This window comes from Macrobrachium nipponense, chromosome 35 (genome assembly GCF_015104395.2).
Source record: "Macrobrachium nipponense isolate FS-2020 chromosome 35, ASM1510439v2, whole genome shotgun sequence".
In the NCBI taxonomy this organism is placed as follows: Eukaryota; Metazoa; Arthropoda; class Malacostraca; order Decapoda; family Palaemonidae; genus Macrobrachium; species Macrobrachium nipponense.
The window spans coordinates 46,468,715-46,485,626 of record NC_061096.1 but is presented as its reverse complement, the minus strand read 5'-3'; the positions used below and the strand labels follow the sequence as shown (position 1 = coordinate 46,485,626).

The 16,912-nt window shown below is 38.3% G+C and overlaps 1 protein-coding gene across 1 annotated transcript in view; it reads left to right on the top strand.

The window, feature by feature from the left end:
- The window catches only part of LOC135208738 (disheveled-associated activator of morphogenesis 2-like), a 174,941-nt gene that overhangs the window by 147,468 nt on the left and 10,561 nt on the right, over positions 1-16,912 (top strand). Inside the window, 11 exon segments of the mRNA XM_064241229.1 lie at positions 7,095-7,279; positions 8,517-8,646; positions 9,822-9,948; positions 10,507-10,686; positions 11,421-11,627; positions 11,629-11,661; positions 12,223-12,396; positions 13,436-13,563; positions 14,270-14,431; positions 15,340-15,521; positions 16,047-16,230. Of these exon segments, the coding sequence (XP_064097299.1) occupies positions 7,095-7,279; positions 8,517-8,646; positions 9,822-9,948; positions 10,507-10,686; positions 11,421-11,627; positions 11,629-11,661; positions 12,223-12,396; positions 13,436-13,563; positions 14,270-14,431; positions 15,340-15,521; positions 16,047-16,230 (1,692 nt within the window).

The following is a 16,912-nucleotide window of genomic DNA, read 5'->3' as shown; positions in this document are numbered from 1 at the left end:
TCGAAGCCTTGCATCGTTTTCTTAATAACAAGTAAAATGAGAAACAACTGAATAAGTAAATAACTATACAGCAAAACATAGTACGTGATTATCTTAGATTCACTGTAAACAGACCCCACTGTTGAATAATATAATTTGGAAAAGTACCTTATCCTAACAAGGAAGGCAGAAAGTACATCACTGCTGACATTACTGAGTATTCCTCACTCTTACCTGAATTGACAAGACATCAGCAATTTGCAGACGACCATGAGGATGCCCTGGCGAGTAGACTGGTCCCCCTTGACGAGGTCTTTCAGCTTCAGGAGAAGTAGGCGTAACGGCAGATTTGATTCGACCTATGATGCTGCTACGGAAATATCGGGAAGGTACCTGAGTCAGGCAGAGCGTTATGCAAGGAACCTGGTCTATGCAACCTTCTTGCGCTCCAAAGCCAAATTCTCGGCTGCCAAGTACAAACTTAACCGAACCATCCAAGACTTGGAGGAGAGTGATCATTTGGAATCGACAGGGGCAGCTGAGTATGACGACAACGACAGCCTGAGCAGCGTCAACATGACCAAAATTGCTGTGGATGATCCGGATGACAACCAGTTGAGGGACTTGCTGAGGGTACCAAAGAGGAAGTCTATGAGATTACGTCTGAGGTCATTACGTAACCTGAGGAACCCAATTGCTGATATCTTTAGCAGCAAGACAGACGCTCTGGATTCTATCTCGTCCATCGATGAAGACCTTGAAGATGGAAGTTACAGGAGCTATAACTCTATCAGTGGTTCACCGATACCTCATCGAAGATCAAGCACCAGCTCGGTCGACTCGACCCCCACACAGCGGGTCAAGCGATCAGCCTCCATGTTCGAATCAATCCCATCTTCTGAGAGAGATAGTATTTCCCATTACTATTTCAACAGCCATGCAGAAGTGATTCCCATCAAGTTACTTCCTAATTCTCCTAAACGAAGGAAGCACCTTCCTCCTGATCTAAATCCAGCTCCTGTTGTAAGACCTGAGGCAGAAAAGGTAGCACCCAACATCCACGAAAATGGAATGCCAGATAGCTGCTACTTCACGATGTCACCTGTGAAGGATAGCTTACTCACTACTGAGTCAACCTTTGAATCTTTCCATAACCCTGTAAAGCCAAAAAATACATTTGATCCTGGTCACGTCTTCTATGCTACTCCTGAGGTCATTTCACGACCAACTTTCAACTCCTTTAAAGGTTCTCCTAAGGTATCAGAACATTTAGTGAAAAAGGAGAACTGCAGTACTGAACCTCTGATAAACAAGCCTTTTTCGGGGGAAATGGACCAAAATGAAAGTAGGCCAGATGCTGATAAAACTGCATTTGTTCCTTCCTCGTCTGATTTTTCTTATAAATCAGAAGATAAAGAACTCACGAAGGAATTCTACTTGACTGAAACAAAGATGGATGTAAGTGATATATGTACATCCCAGTTGACCTCCAGTTGCGATTCTCCTTCTGCAGTCATTGAGGAATCACCTAAACAAATACAAGAAGAAGTTTTGAAAATAATTACAGTTTCAGATTTAAATGGAAATATTTCCAAGAGTGCACCAGAATTAGTACTGGAAGAAACAGATCTGGATGCGATTGATGGGCCATCATTTGATTCAAAGATGGTTCCACCTTCCAAACCAGCGTGTTTATCATCTGAGAATTCAAATAGTTCTGCAGAAGAGATATGTGAAGTTGCAGAAGTGAATGGGGTAATGCCATCAGAAATTAATTTACAGAATATACCAAAGGAAGGTTATTTGGTAAATTCTGATATTCCTGTATTGGAATCTCCTATCAAGGATACTGAGAAGGATCAGCTCAATTCTGTGACCCAGAAAAACTATGAAATAATGGAAGAACCCTGTGTAATGCCACCAATGTCCAAAGGGAAGAGTCCCCGTAAAGCCAAGCGACGCAAGTCAGAAATAATTTCCATGTACGAACCTTCTGTCAAATACACAGCAAATGCCCTTTCTGATTCTTCCCGTGAAACTAGTTTTGAGGAGCCTGAATCTCCCATTATTTCCAAAACACTCTCTGCATCGTCTCCCGAAAACCTGCAAGCGTCCATGGTGAAAGCAAATCTTGATAGCACAGAAGTGCTTTCTCCAAAGTTGACATCGAAGATATCCCTCAAGGGTTTACTAAACTCTCCAACAAAAGCGGGAGCTGAAATCAAACGAGTTGTTACATCTTACAGCTCTCCTTCCTCTGGATCACCTCTGAAAAAACTTTTACAGTCTCCCAAGAAATCTGACAATGAAAGTACAGAATCTGGAGAGATACACAAATCGCCATCTAGATCATCTCTTAGGAAGCTCTCACGTTCATCAAAGATATCTGAAGATGAGGAAACAAAGGCAAAGATATCGTCTCCGTCCAAATCACCTTCCAGGTCACCCTTGAAGAGTTTCCTGCATTCACATAAAGCAAAGCATACTGATGGAGCAGAGACAGTGTTTACGACTAAGTCTCCATCCAGTTCTTTAAAAAACCTATCAAATTCGCCAAAGAGACACAATGATGAAAATACAGATATAGTTACCCCTTCCAAGTCGCCATCCAGAGCTTCCTTGAAAGGCCTTTTATATTCCCCAAAGAAATCTGGAAATGATGGCACAGAGATGATTACCACTCACAAGTCACCATCTAGATCATTAAAGAGTCTTTTGAATTCGCCAAAGAGATCAGTGATTGACAATGCAGAGGCGCCTTCTCCGTCAAAGTTACCATTTCTGAAGAGTCTTTCCGACTCAGCAATGAAATTTTACAGTGAACCTACAAAACTAAGAAGCCCGTCCAAGTCACCTTCCAGATCTCTGAAAAATCTATTAAATTCACCAAGGAAATCACCATCGGGGGTATCTCTGAAGGGTTTCATCAGTTCACCATATAAATCTGACAATGAACTGACAAATGTTACCACTCCATCCAAATCACCATCCAGGTCATCACTAAAAAGTGTCCTTAATCCGCTGAATAAATCTGATGGCGAATATGCAGACCAAGTCACATTATCCAGGTCACTATCCAGTTCACCAGTAAAATCTCCTGTAAATTCACCTGCTAGATCTATTGGTGAAACTATTGAACTAGTTACACCATCCATACCAGGGTCATATGGGAAGAGCCTCTCAGATTTACCAAAGAGGTGTGACAGTGAAGAGATAAGTAACACTAGCCTTGCCGAGCCATCGTCTGAATCGCCCTTCGAAGGCATCGGAGATCCTCCAGATTCCATCAGTGATGGAAACGCAAAGGACAAGTCACTAGTGGCATCTTTCTTGAAAAGTCTGGAAAATGCCCCCAGGAAAATAGACTCGAAGTTACCGTTCAAGGGCTTTAGGAACCTCCCCAAGAAACACGGGCGGGAGGAGAGTGAGTGCGTTAGCTACCCCTCCCCCTCGAAGTCCCCTTTCAAGAAGAGGCTGCGAAGGGACGAGAGCGTAGGGGCGCCGACGCCACCTCCTCCCTCAAGAGGCGGTCGGAAGCGCAAGTATGACACCTTCAGGAGTCCGGTGAAACACGCCAGGTTGGCCGCGAAGAAACGCAGGGAGAAAAGGTTGGTATAGATTCTTGTTAATTGGCTCTGCGTTATCGATTCTAGTTAGTGAGATCTGTGTCACCCATTTGAGCGCGTTGGCTCTGTGAAACTGATTCTTGTTGATGAAATCTGTGGTATAGTTCTAGTTAGTGAGGTCTTTGGTTCTGTTCCTAGAGAAAGGCTCGTGGGGTAATCTTGCATCATTCTAGTTAATGAGATTTGTGGTGCTGATACTAGTTGAAGGGTGTCTGTGTTATCAGTTCTAGGTGTTAGTATCTGTGATATGAATTCTAGTTAATGGAAGCTGATTTATGAGTACTAGCAAATGGGATTTGTCATATTGGCTCAATGTAATGATATCTTTGGGATAGGTCTTAGTGAATGACATCTGGGTCCAGATTATAGCAATAGGTTATGTGGTTTCAATTCTAGATACTGAGTTTTGTACTATCGATCCTAGTTTATCGCTTTAAAACTGATTTGAATCAACTTAACCACCAACTTCATCAATTTGGGCTCCAAGATTTATCGGGGCAATTGTAGCCAAATGTCAACATTCTCTCTCTCTCTCTCTCTCTCTCTCTCTCTCTCTCTCTCTCTCTCTCTCTCTCTCTCTCTTTCAAGGCATTTACTCATTAGTAGCCTTAATTGCCAAATGCCGCAGCGGACCTGCAATAAAAGGCCAGTGACGTCATTATCATTAAGTACTTCTTGGTCAGAGGCACTGTTCTGCGACCTTGTCAAGCCTTTCTTTGTGTTTTTTTTTCCGAAATAAAAAAGTTTTCTCCTTAAAGGAATTTTCAGAAACCATAACCTTGAGTTTTTTTTAATTAATTTGTTTCGTATCACTGTGTTTTGCCTAATTTTTGTTCCCATTCGTTTTTGGTTGTAATATTTATTATTCTTGCATTGCACAATTTTTTCTTGATATCTGTAACCGTAAATCTTTCGTCATTAGATCAGCTGAACAAATGAAAGCCTAATCTCTCTCTCTCTCTCTCTCTCTCTCTCTCTCTCTCTCGCTCTCAGATTAAATATTATATGATATATATATCTATATATACATATGAGTCTGTCTGTTTATATAATTCACTTTCTATATAAAAATAAAACTTGCGTAGAAAAAAAAATCTTTTAACCCTATGCAAGTTCTCAAATACGAAAAAAAGTCATTCAAACACTTCTTACAAGACATTGGAAATCGATAATTGAAAATTAAATTGTAATAATAAGGTATTTAAAGCGACAGATGATATTCTGTCTCATAAATACAGAGTAAATAAAGTTTATGCGATACAAAAAAACTCTTAAATGATGTGTGGCAATGAAAAAAACTATTAAAAGCTTCATTTAACCATCCGAATCGGTTACGCTGTCAGGTCATCCAAAATTAGGAAAAAGACCACTTCTTCCGGAACGAATCTAAATAAAGAAGTGTAAAAGGAGCATCGTAAAAGGGTTAAAATGGCAGGGGAAAGATAGAAAATTACCAAGGGGAGAGGTAATTTGTGATAATTGCTTTGACCAGGTACGCAATATTACACTGTGTCGGAGGTAAAACTGAAATTATTCTTATGTAATTTTTAGCAACTTCAAAAGAGGTCGACGGGAGGGTCAATTGAATGGCAATAGGAATGTAATCGTAAGGTAATTCAAGGGAGTGGGAAAAAACAGACAGGAAAGAAATGATAAATAATTTTGATTAAAATTAGTATTTAAATTTTTATACCTCACAGATGTATACTTTATTTTTTCTGATATGTAATATTATTTAATACGTTTCAATCCTTAATTACTTTCCAAGCTTAAAGCTTTCTGCCACCTAAATGTGTGTGTGTGTGTGTGAGAGAGAGAGACAGACAGACAGACAGACAGACAGACAGACAGAGAGAGATTTCAACTTTTCAAATATTAGAAAAAAATATTAAGTACTTTTATATTCTGAAGTATCCCTAAGTTTCAAACTTTCTGTCAGGTAAAAGACACACAAACACACACACACACACACACACACACACACACACACACACAGATTTAAATTTCATCTAATATTATAAAGCATTTTGAGTACTTTTGAATCCTTAAATATCCCTAAGCTCCAAAATTTCTGTCACGTAAAATGTAGAGAGAGAGAGAGAGAGATGAGAAAGAGAAGAGAGAGGAGTGAAGAGAGAGAGAGAGAGAGAGAGAGAGAGAGAGAGAGAGAGATCCCAACCTTTCCAATACTTCATCTTGTCTTTCCTTCCTTTTCTTCTTCACATCAATACGCTGTGTATCTCAGGCCATCCCAAACAACTGAACCGATTCGTTTTTTTTTTTTTATTATAGATTTATTTCTCAGTAAATTCTTGTGGCGCAGAATGATTTAGCCTTTATGGCTTTCACGGGAACCATTGATGAGGAGGAATCTGTTTTGCGGGCGTGTGGTGGATTATTTCTTTAATATGGAGTCACGCTAAGTCGGATTTCTCGTATGAGTTCTTCCTGGTACGCGATAGGTTGATTGTTTTTCAATGTCAGTCTCTGAGAATAATCTTTCAGTTTTCATTGATTCGTCTGTTGTCGATGGGTTTGTTGCAAAAGGGGATTCTGTAGTTTTGTAGAAAAATTCAAAGGGCGATTTTGTAGTTTTACAGAGAAATTCAGAAGAGGATTTTGCACGTGTACAGAGATATTCAAAAGGGGATTCTGTAGTTTTGCAGTATTACAGAGATATTCAAAAGGGATTCTGTAGTTTTACAGTGATATTCAAAAAGGGGATTCTGTACTTTTACAAAAAAATCTAAAGGGGGATTTTGTAGTTTTACAGAGAAATTCAGAAGAAGATTCTGTAGGTTTACAGTGAAATTCAGAAGAGAATTCTGTAGTTTTACAGAGAAATCCAGAAGAGGATTCTGTAGTTTTACTGAGACATTCAAAACGGGATTTTGTAGTTTTACAGAGCAACTGAAAAGGCGAGTCTGTAATTTTACAGAGAAATTCAAAGAGATTCTGTAGTGTTTCAGTGAGACTACCTTCTTTATGATGTTAAGGAGAAGTTTTGTAGTTTTATTATGGTTTTGGTTTCGTGTATGTCTGGATGTCATGTCCTTAGTTCCTCCATTTGGTTTTGCTGTGAGTGTTTTGAATTGAATTTAAAAGAAAATATTGTTTTTGTATATTTATGTCAAATTCATTTGTCAGAAAATCGAGCATTTGCCAATGTCTCATGTTACCAGTTCGTCCGCTTGGTTTCACTGAACGTTCGGTTTGAATTATAAACCGACAATGTTTTTTGCATGATTTAGTAGTTTAATTGCTAGGAAACCAGCCATATGCCAAGATCTCATGTTCTCAGTTCTTCTGCTTGATTTTATTGAACATTTTGAATCCTATCCTAAATCATTGTTTTTGCTTGTTTTGGGCGAATTCAGTTGCCAGGAAACCAGACACTTGCCAGGTAAGACACCATCGAATTCCTGCCAACCCACAGTCCATTTTCATTATATTTCTGAACACGATCATACCTTACCTTGTACTCTGCAGACACCTGGACGCCTTCGAGTTCTACAGAGCCGAAGACGAGCGAGAATGGGCAAGAAGATACGAGGAGGTCCACGTAGATACCAAAAGCGCTTCTTCCATGTTCAAACTCCTCCAGGGGAAACTCCAGTATTCCGCGGCATACCCACACTTCCTCAGCCTGCTTCATCACCTACTACTGCTTCCAAGTAAGGCTTTTGACATTAATCAATTGTAGTCTATTTTTTCCCCTTTTGGAACTCGATTCCTCGATTCCTCAGTCTACTCATTTCCAGTAAGTCTTTTGCCACAGATCAATTGCAGCCTTTATTTTTTTCACTTCTTGAGCTTGATTATTCAGCATCTACTTTATTTCCTGTAAGTCTGTAGCCAAGACTCGATTGAAGTTTGAAGTTACTTTTCCTTTTCCACTTCTTGAGTTTGATTCCCCAACCTGTACTTATTTCCAGTAAGTCTTCAGCCAAAGATCAGTTGAAGTTATTTTCATACCATTAAATCTAATAAAAAAAAAAAGCTTGCGTTTCTTTCAGGTTGAGTTCTTTGGATTTAAAATCATTTAATAAGGGCCGAATAAAAGTCATGTTGCAACTCTTAGATTTACTTTTCTTTTTGTGCCTGGAAAAGGCTAAACCCCAAGATTAAATATCTCCGCAAAGAAAGGTATAACCGAGATGATACTGACGATTGATGAATTATCCAAATCAAGCTCCCCCTTCTGCATTTGGATAACAAAAGAACCGAAGAATCTCGTATGAAAGAACGTGTGTCATCAGGGCACAAGGGAGGGTGGAAGATAAGAAGAAGGAAGGGGTTGTTTCACAACTTTATTAAAGGGTCGATTTTTGTGAGGACGGTTAAAGAGAAGGGGGGGGGGGGCCTCCGCTGGGGAAGCGTTCTCTACAAATTTCGGGAAAAAAATCGTATAAAAAATCGGTTTCATCACGGTTCAACAAAAGGAGAAAGGCCATGTTTAGTACATCTTTCAAAAGTCATTTTGATTGGCTGAAAAAAGGGAGTTTTTTGTAATTATTCAAACGGTCATTAATTTTTGTGTAAGATGAAAAAGCTTTGATTTTGGTGGGGAGAAGGTGAGCCAGGAGTATCATTTGGGCCATTCTGCCGAGAAAAAAAACTCCAAAGAATGACCCTGTATCACCAATCACAGGAGAAAAAGAAATCTCCTTCATTACATCATTCAAGAGTTACCTTGTCGTGAAACATTAGTACTACTAGTAACAGGGGTTGTTTACATTGGGCGTTCTCTACGCAACATTCAGGTCACTTTTCCAAAGAAGGAAGAAAAAGAAAGGAGAGAGGGAGAGAGAGAGGTCGCCTTGCGTGCTCTCGCAGCCATGAGTCATAGCTTAGTTCCCTTCTTCTTCAACTTCTTCTCATTCTTCTTCTTCTTCTCCTCGTTCTCTGCAGCTGACATAGGGGCACCTGACCACTGGATACTCTTCGATCGAATCCTCCAGCAACTTGTGACTCAGAGTGAGGACGGCCAAGACAGAGAGATTGCCCTTCTCGACATCAACGTTAACAGCATTGTCAAACTGTGAGTTACTGTGTATATGCTTTGTGTTTTCTTTGTGTGTGTTGATATACTCCTCAATTTTGTGTGTTTTTGTTGCGTGTTTCCTTGCAAACGCTCGCAACTTTGTGCGGCTATGTTGTATGTATTCTGGCGTACATATGCGCGTGCGCACACACACACACACTGGAAGAGTGACAGTGTTCTGGTATGAACGATGTAACATTTATTAATTTGAGAGAAAAAGAAATATGACATAAAGTAACGCTAGTAATTGAGAGAGAGAGAGAGAGAGAGAGAGAGAGAGAGAGAGAGAGAGAGAGAGAGATAGAGAGAGACCTTATGATATAACACTAGTGAGAGAATGATACATGGTAAGAGAGAGATAAAGATCGAGAGTTTATAATCTCAAATGTGTGTGTGTGTGTGTGTGTGTGTGATGAGAGAGAGAGAGAGAGAGAGAGAGAGAGAGAGAGACCATATTATATAACACTAGTGAGAGAATGATACATGGTAAAAAAAGATAAAGATCGAGAGTTTGTAATCTCAAATGTGTGTGTGTGTGTGAGAGAGAGAGAGAGAGAGAGAGAGAGAGAGAGAGACTTATTGATCTGTAATGCCATTCAACTCGTGAAATTGTTTTTTATCACGTGATTTCAGCTAAAGTCTTTGATATATTATGGTATTACTCTGAACTTTAATAGTAATTCTGATGATAGATTATTATAATCATGGAATACATACTTATATATGCTTCGAGTATGGATGAGTTAAAGGAATGAAATGAATGAATTGCAAGTAAGATACTCCTTTGAAAATGGGAAAGTAGTCATTATTTTTTTTAACGGTTACCTTTTTCTTTAATCTGAATCAATTCCAACCATATACGTCATAATACTTACAATTCAGCTATTATCTGCACAGGTATTCCGCAGACTCCGTACGATTCAGCTACTGTTTTTCAAACTTGTTCCACTGAATACATATACCATTCAGCTGTTATTTACCGTTCAGAGTAGAGCAAGAAAGTTTTTTATTTTTTTAAATGCCAAATATTATTTACCTCAAGAACAAATTTTCCTAAATTTATAATATTCCTTCCTCACGTAAAGCAACAAATCTTTCATTTTTTAGGGTCAAATGTTTATTTACCTCAACAACTAGTGTTCCTAATTTGATACAACTTCTCCCTCTCAAAGAATCACAAACGAAAGAGAACTAACGGAAAGCAAGAAGAAGATCACGAAACTGGAGGAAGATTTCGCCGACGTCGTCACTGATCTGAACAAGAAGGAGCAGGAGCTCTTCACGGCCTGCCAGGAAAAGGTAATTTTGAGCCAACAGTGATGCAAGAAAATGTCATTTATCATTTTAACATCACGATGATCAACTTTCTTTCAGAATTTTCTTTTAGTTTCACTCATTTTGGTGAAACAAGCTTTTAGCGCTTGCTGTGGGGTTCATCTGAAAACTTATTTTGATTTTTTTGAAAACGATAATATTGGACGTAGTGGCCCATTTGACTCAGTTGGTGCTAAAACTAACATATTCTATTATTGACCTCTACTTAAGTTTTAGCATTTATATTCTGTATTTTTAAATCCAGTCTGGAGCTCCACGTACTTCCCAATGTTAAAGAAAGTATACTGAAATTTTAGCATTTTTTCTTATTTTGAAACATTCTAGATATCCACATATGTCCCAGTGTTCAATGAAAATATACTTAAATTTTAACATTTTTCTCTACTTCAAAGTCCATTCCAGATTTCCACATACTTTCTGATACTCAAAAAATAATGATAAAACCAAAATTACCCTAAGTTAATGACAAGTGAAGCTTTCATCTACACGACACTAAAACTTCTGCTTTTTATCTTCGTCCAGGAGGAACTCCTACAGACTCTGAACCAGGTCAGAGAACAGCTGGAGACAGAGCACAGAACAGTATCAGAGACTCAACAGAGAAATACAGAACTTGAAGCTCGGGTACACACCCTTACCCACCAGGTACAGCAGTTGGCTGCTGGGTCACTCTCCGATGACGTCAAAGCTACCATTGCTAAGGTCAGTAGTGAGGTCCAGTCCACGGATTATGGTCAAGAGCAAGGTCTAGTCTATTGATTATAGCGATAGCAAGGTTCAGTCTATGAATTATGGTCAGTAGTAAGATCCTGCCTAAGGATTATGGTCAGTGGCAAGGTCCAGTCTATGGATTATGGTCAATAGCAAGGTCCAGTCTATGGATTATGGTCAATAGCAAGGTCCAGTCTTTGGATTATGGTCAATAGCAAAGTCCAGTGTAATTATGGGCAATACCAAGGGCCTGTGTATGAGTTATGATCAGTAGCCAGGTCCTGTTAATGGATTATGCTGCATATGAATTTTGGTTAGTAGCAAGGTCTTGCCTATTGATTATGGTCAATAGCAAGGTCCAGGCTATGGATTACATACAGTAGTGAGGTCTTGCCTTTGGATTATGGTCAGTAGCAAGATCCAGCGTATGGATTACAGTCAGCAGCAGTTTAAGTTTAATATTTTGTCCTTGCGACCTCTAAAGTGGGATACCATATCAACAATTTCAGTATTTCTTTCAAATAAATTATTTATTCGTCATTATTTTTCTTTGACTTTCAGAAAGTTCTTTTTGTGTATACGCATTTAAATAACTAACATACCAGTACAGATAAGTACATGACTTCTCCAATTAATTGTTTATTGTTTATATATCTTCGTCCATTATTGCTAAATATGAATTTGTTTATTTATTGATTTTAACGACTTTTCTGAAACAATTTCAGGACTCAACAGAAACCAACGGCTCCAACGTGCCATGTCCACCTCCGCCTCCTCCTCCGATGATGAATGGAGGTCCACCTCCCCCTCCCCCCATGATGAACGGGGGACCTCCCCCTCCTCCACCCTTGATGGGCAAGGGACCACCTCCCCCTCCTATGATGAATGGAGGCCCACCTCCACCCCCACCTGGGCCCGGGGGTCCACCTCCACCAGGGAAGTCGCATGACCAGGCCGACAAAACAAGTGAGCATCGCGGATGTTTTTTTTTTTTTTTTTTTTTTTTTTCTTTTTTTTTTTTTTTTTTTTTTTTTTTAACTTAGACGTACTGCTAATGAGCTGATGTTAATATGTATGTTGTATGTATGTATGTATATGTATGTATGAAGACATGTCTACTGATCAATTATAAGCTTGCGTAATCATGAACTGAATACCTTGTAACGTTATGTCGAATTGTTAATTTCTATTCGACTGTTAATCTATCAAAGATATTCCAAGTTGAGTTATTAATTTATTTATTTATTCATAGATTAACTTATTTATTCATTTGTTTATTTGCTAGCAGCGCCAGAGGACATGCTAATTAATATTTATGAATTCAGAAAAAACTAGGATGTCCCCCTTGCGTAAGATTAAAACAAATGCTAGCTAAAATTAAAGTTATTTGTTTATCAATTCACTTGTTTTTATTTATTTATTGGTTTCCTAACAATGCTAGATGTGTGAAACTTAAAAAAAAAAAAATAAGCCACCTTTTCGTTGCTTGAGATAAAGAAGAACTTGACTCTATCCTTCGTCTTCCAGATACCCAAATCGACCACCCAACTGCGTGCCTTCAACTGGGCCAAGATGCCAGACTCCCGGGTGACAGGTACGATATTCGCCACCCTGGACGAATCGCCCCTTTACAAATTCATGGACCTCGAGGATATTGACAGAACCTTCGATGCCACCGTGTCCAAAAAGGGGAACGGAGAGGTGAGAGTCGAGTCTCAAATTTGTTTCCTTAAAAAAAAAAAAAAAAAAAAGAAGAAAAAAAAATCGGTTTTCACATTTGTTTTCTGTGGAATGAGGTCGAATTTCACTCCTATTTCTTTAAGAAAAAAAAAGGAAAAGGGTCAAGTTTCAGAACTGTTTTCTTTAAAAATTTAAAATAGGATCATGCTTCTTGTTTGTTGTCTTGAAAAGAAAGGTAATTTTTCACTTTTTCTTCAAAAGTAACATTTCGTTTTCTCATATATTAAAAAAAAGATTGGTTTCCGACACTTTTGGAGAAAATATGGACAAAAAAATCTGTTTGCTTTCCTTCACTTATGGATCATAGAAAACATTTTGGTTTCTCTCACTTAGAGGCAAAAAAAAAAAAAAAAAAAAAAAAAAAAATTTTAATATTCCTCACTTGTGGAGCTACAAAGAAACTTTTGTGGTTTCCCTCACTTACGGGATATTCCCTTTTAGGGTAGCTTGTAGGGCAAGTTGTGGTTCTTTTGGTTTTACGCTCAATAAATGTGTATCTTCTATGAATAATAATCATGACATGACTATTCCTTCATTCACTACACATCTTAATGTAGATTTCTTTCTTTTGATTTTATATTCGTATATTCTGTTCTAAAGTGTACGGTATACTTTCCCGTTCTAAACTGGCAAAAGTATTTAGTAATTTATTTCAGTTTTAAAAAGGACCCCGATTATTATCCAAGTACAACTTGACATTACCGTCACACGCTTTTATTGCAATAGTGAATTTCTAAACGGAGCGAATATAAACATTCTAGATTTCAAGGTGTACAAAGTGAAAAATGAATTATCTAGCTCAGAACTTAAAGTATATGCATAGTTTAAATCTAGTTAACTGTAGGCTTACTATCTCTTACCCAAAAGTATATAATTTATATCTAGTTGTAGGCTTACTATGATTTAAACATATCATACTCCTAAGAGCATAGTTCACCAGAATTGTTACACCATGTCACAGAGCTCAAAGTCAATCAATCAAACCTTGTATCTTTTCTAGGGCGAGAAGACGCTAGAAAGATTGAAGTCTTGCCGAGCGGTCCAAGTCAGCGTTTTGGAAAACCGACGTCAGCAGAACTGCGCTATCCTCCTCTCCAAGCTCAAGCTGACAAACGAGGAGCTTGTAAGGTCAGTTGAACTTTGGTGGATGTTAGGAATTTCTAGAAGGAACTAAACTTGAAGTCGCAAGTTCTAACTTTTGGTGGTTGCCAGGAATTCCTCGAGAGAATTGAACTGGAATTCGGAAATTCGAACCTTTGGTGGTTGTCAGGAATTTCTAAAGGGAACTGAACTTGAATTCGAAAGTTCGAACTTTTGGTGGGTGTCAGGAATTCCTCGAGAGAACTGAACTTGAATTTGGAAGTTCGAACTTTTGGTGGTTGTCAGGAATTCCTCGAGAGAATAGAACTTGAACTCGGAAGTTCGAACCTTTGGTGGGTGTCAGGAATTCCTCGAGAGAATTGAACTGGAATTCGGAAGTGCGAACCTTTGGCGGTTGTCAGGAATTCCTCAAGAGAATGGAACTTGAATTTAGAAGTTCGAACTTTTGATGGTTATCAGGAATTCCTCGAGAGAATAGAACTTGAACTCGGAAGTTCGAACCTTTGGTGGGTGTCAGGAATTCCTCGAGAGAATTGAACTGGAATTCGGAAGTTCGAACTTTTGGTGGCTGTTAGGAATTCCTCGAGAGAATTGAACTTGTATTTGGAAGTCCTTTCAGTTAGGGGATCTTGAGTCATTGTGAAGAATTCGATGGGTCATTGCATAAGGGATCCTGATCTCTCTCTCTCTCTGTATTAAACCATAATCTCTCTCCCCTATTCCTGCCCAACAGGGTTCTCCTGAAGATGGACAGCGACGGCGAATTGGCGCCTGACATGGTCGAACAGCTCCTGAAGTTCACGCCCACTGCCGAAGAGAAGAGCATGTTGGAGGAACACGCCGAAGAAATCGAAAACCTGGCGCGGGCTGATCGCTTCCTCTACGAGATCTCGAAGTGGGTTTTTTTAAACATTTTTTTTATCTTATTTTGGAGGGGGAAGGGGTTGAGAAGAGCTGGAAGTTTTATTTAGAGTTACTTTTTAAACTGCTTCTAAATGGAGGGGATGGTAATAATAATAATGACTTTAAATTGCTTAGTGCGAACATTGAAAATGAAAACATAATTGCTTCTTTCATAAAAAATCGAAGTTCCATTTTTTAGTTTGTTATTTTTAAATCTCTTAAAGTCTTCAGAAATAAATCTATTGCAATTTGTAAATTTTAAGTTTGGCTTTTAACTGTTCAGTTCTGATTTAATTAAAAAAATTATTTATACCAATCTTTTTACTAACTAAAACTTCTTTTGTTGGGTAATTTTTTGCTTTTCGTGGGATATGAATGATAGCACAAATATTCAGTTTACTAGGTTTTAACTTGTTATTTCAAATGATATATTTATATTCATAGCCAGGATGAGGTAACATTTTTCCCATTCACTGCACAGAATCGAACACAGGATGAGATAGCTAATTCTCCCTAGTAATGCACAAAGCGAACACAAACTTAGATAACTAATTCTCCAACTCACTACACAGAATCGAACACAGTATCAGTCAGCAACTAAATTTCCAACGCCTTACACAGAATCAAACACTTGAGATAATTAATATCTCAACCCACTACACAGAATCGAACACCCTCTGAGATAACTAAATTTCCAACTCCTTACACAGAATGGAACACATGAGGTAAATTTCCCAACCCACTATACAAAATCGAACGTATGAAATAACTAAATTTCCAACTCACTGCACAGGATCGAACACCTTCTGAAATAACTAACATTCCAACTCACTACACAGAGTCGAACACACTCTAAGATAACTGGTCATCCACCTCATTTAATCACCCTCATTTGCACAGGATCGAACACTACGAGGAGAGATTACGCTGTCTCTACTACCAGAAGAAGTTCAAGGAAAGGCTGGCTGAGTGCGAACCGAAGATCCTGTCCGTCGTCAGCTCCACAAAAGAACTGAAGAGCAGCAAAAGGCTTAAGAAGTTCATTGAAGTAGTGTTGGCCTTCGGGAATTACATGAACAAAGGTAAGGCTGGGAATAAGACTTTTAAGCTAAATGTAATAAAATCAATACCTTAAGTGCACGAATATATTGATCTGCAAGATGGCTCCCGTCGGCTCGTGCACCAGCCACCTAAGGTTTGTTGCAAATTGCAATAGCATTTGTTTATTTATATATTCATACGCGTCTTTTCTCTCGGTAAATGTTAACTGTATTGTTGGTTAATGACTGACTTTATGTTGCTCTGTTCTTCATTTGTTTGATATTTATATTTTATTATTATTAAATGCTTTTATTTCGTGAAAAACATTTTCTTAATCTAAAACACATCAATCTGTGATAAAGAACATTTTTAATAATGTCCTTTATCACAAATAAAAATAATGCTTTACCATGAAAAACATTTTCCTACAACATTGTTATTGTACGAAAAATGTTTCCCTACCGCGAAAAACAGTTTTCTATCACGATAAACGTTTCTCTCTCACGAACACCCCTTTTCCTAACCACCACTACAAACATTATTAAACGTTTCCTTGCCCTTCTCAGGTGCCAGAGGCGGAGCCTACGGCTTCAGGATCTCTTCACTGAACAAACTGACAGACACGAAGGCTTCCAGCAATCGCTCCATAACGCTTCTCCATTACATCATCCGCGTCTGCGAGAAACAATGGAAGGATATTGTGAAAATGGACGAAGATTTCCCCAATATCAAAGAGGCTGCCAAAGTCAAGTAAGTAAGGGTACGGGGAAAAGAGAGAGAGAGAGAGAGAGAGAGAGAGAGAGAGAGAGAGAGAGAGAGAGAGAGAGAGAGAGAGAGAGATATTCATTTATTTCTGTCTTCATGTGTCCTGTGTTACGTTAATTTTTACAATTAAATTTGATTTCATAATTGTTTTATTATTTGTGTGTGCGTGTGTGTGTGTGTGTGAGAGAGAGAGAGAGAGAGAGAGAGAGAGAGAGAGAGAGAGAGAGAGAGAGAGAGAATTGGTAAATTCATTTTTTCTGTCTTGCTGATGAGTATTTTGTTGTGTGTTAATTTTTACATTTAATATTAATATCATCATAATTGTTTTGTCATCTGTGTGTGTGTGTGTGTGAGAGAGAGAGAGAGAGAGAGATTAATCTGATTGGGTCATAATTTTTTTTGCCTTGTTTATAATTGTGTCTTGTGTTATTAATGTTAATTTTTACATATAGGAAGAATTCCATTATTGCTTTGTCATTTTTGCCAGAGAGAGAGAGAGAGAGAGAGAGAGAGAGAGAGAGAGAGAGAGAGAAAATGTTGATTAATTGAGCTTGTAAATTAACTTGCCTTTCAGTACTATTTACTATGTAAGCTTAACATTTAGAACGAATTTCATTTTTTTTATTTGAATGAATGCATGATTTACATATCCCTTATTAAAGACACT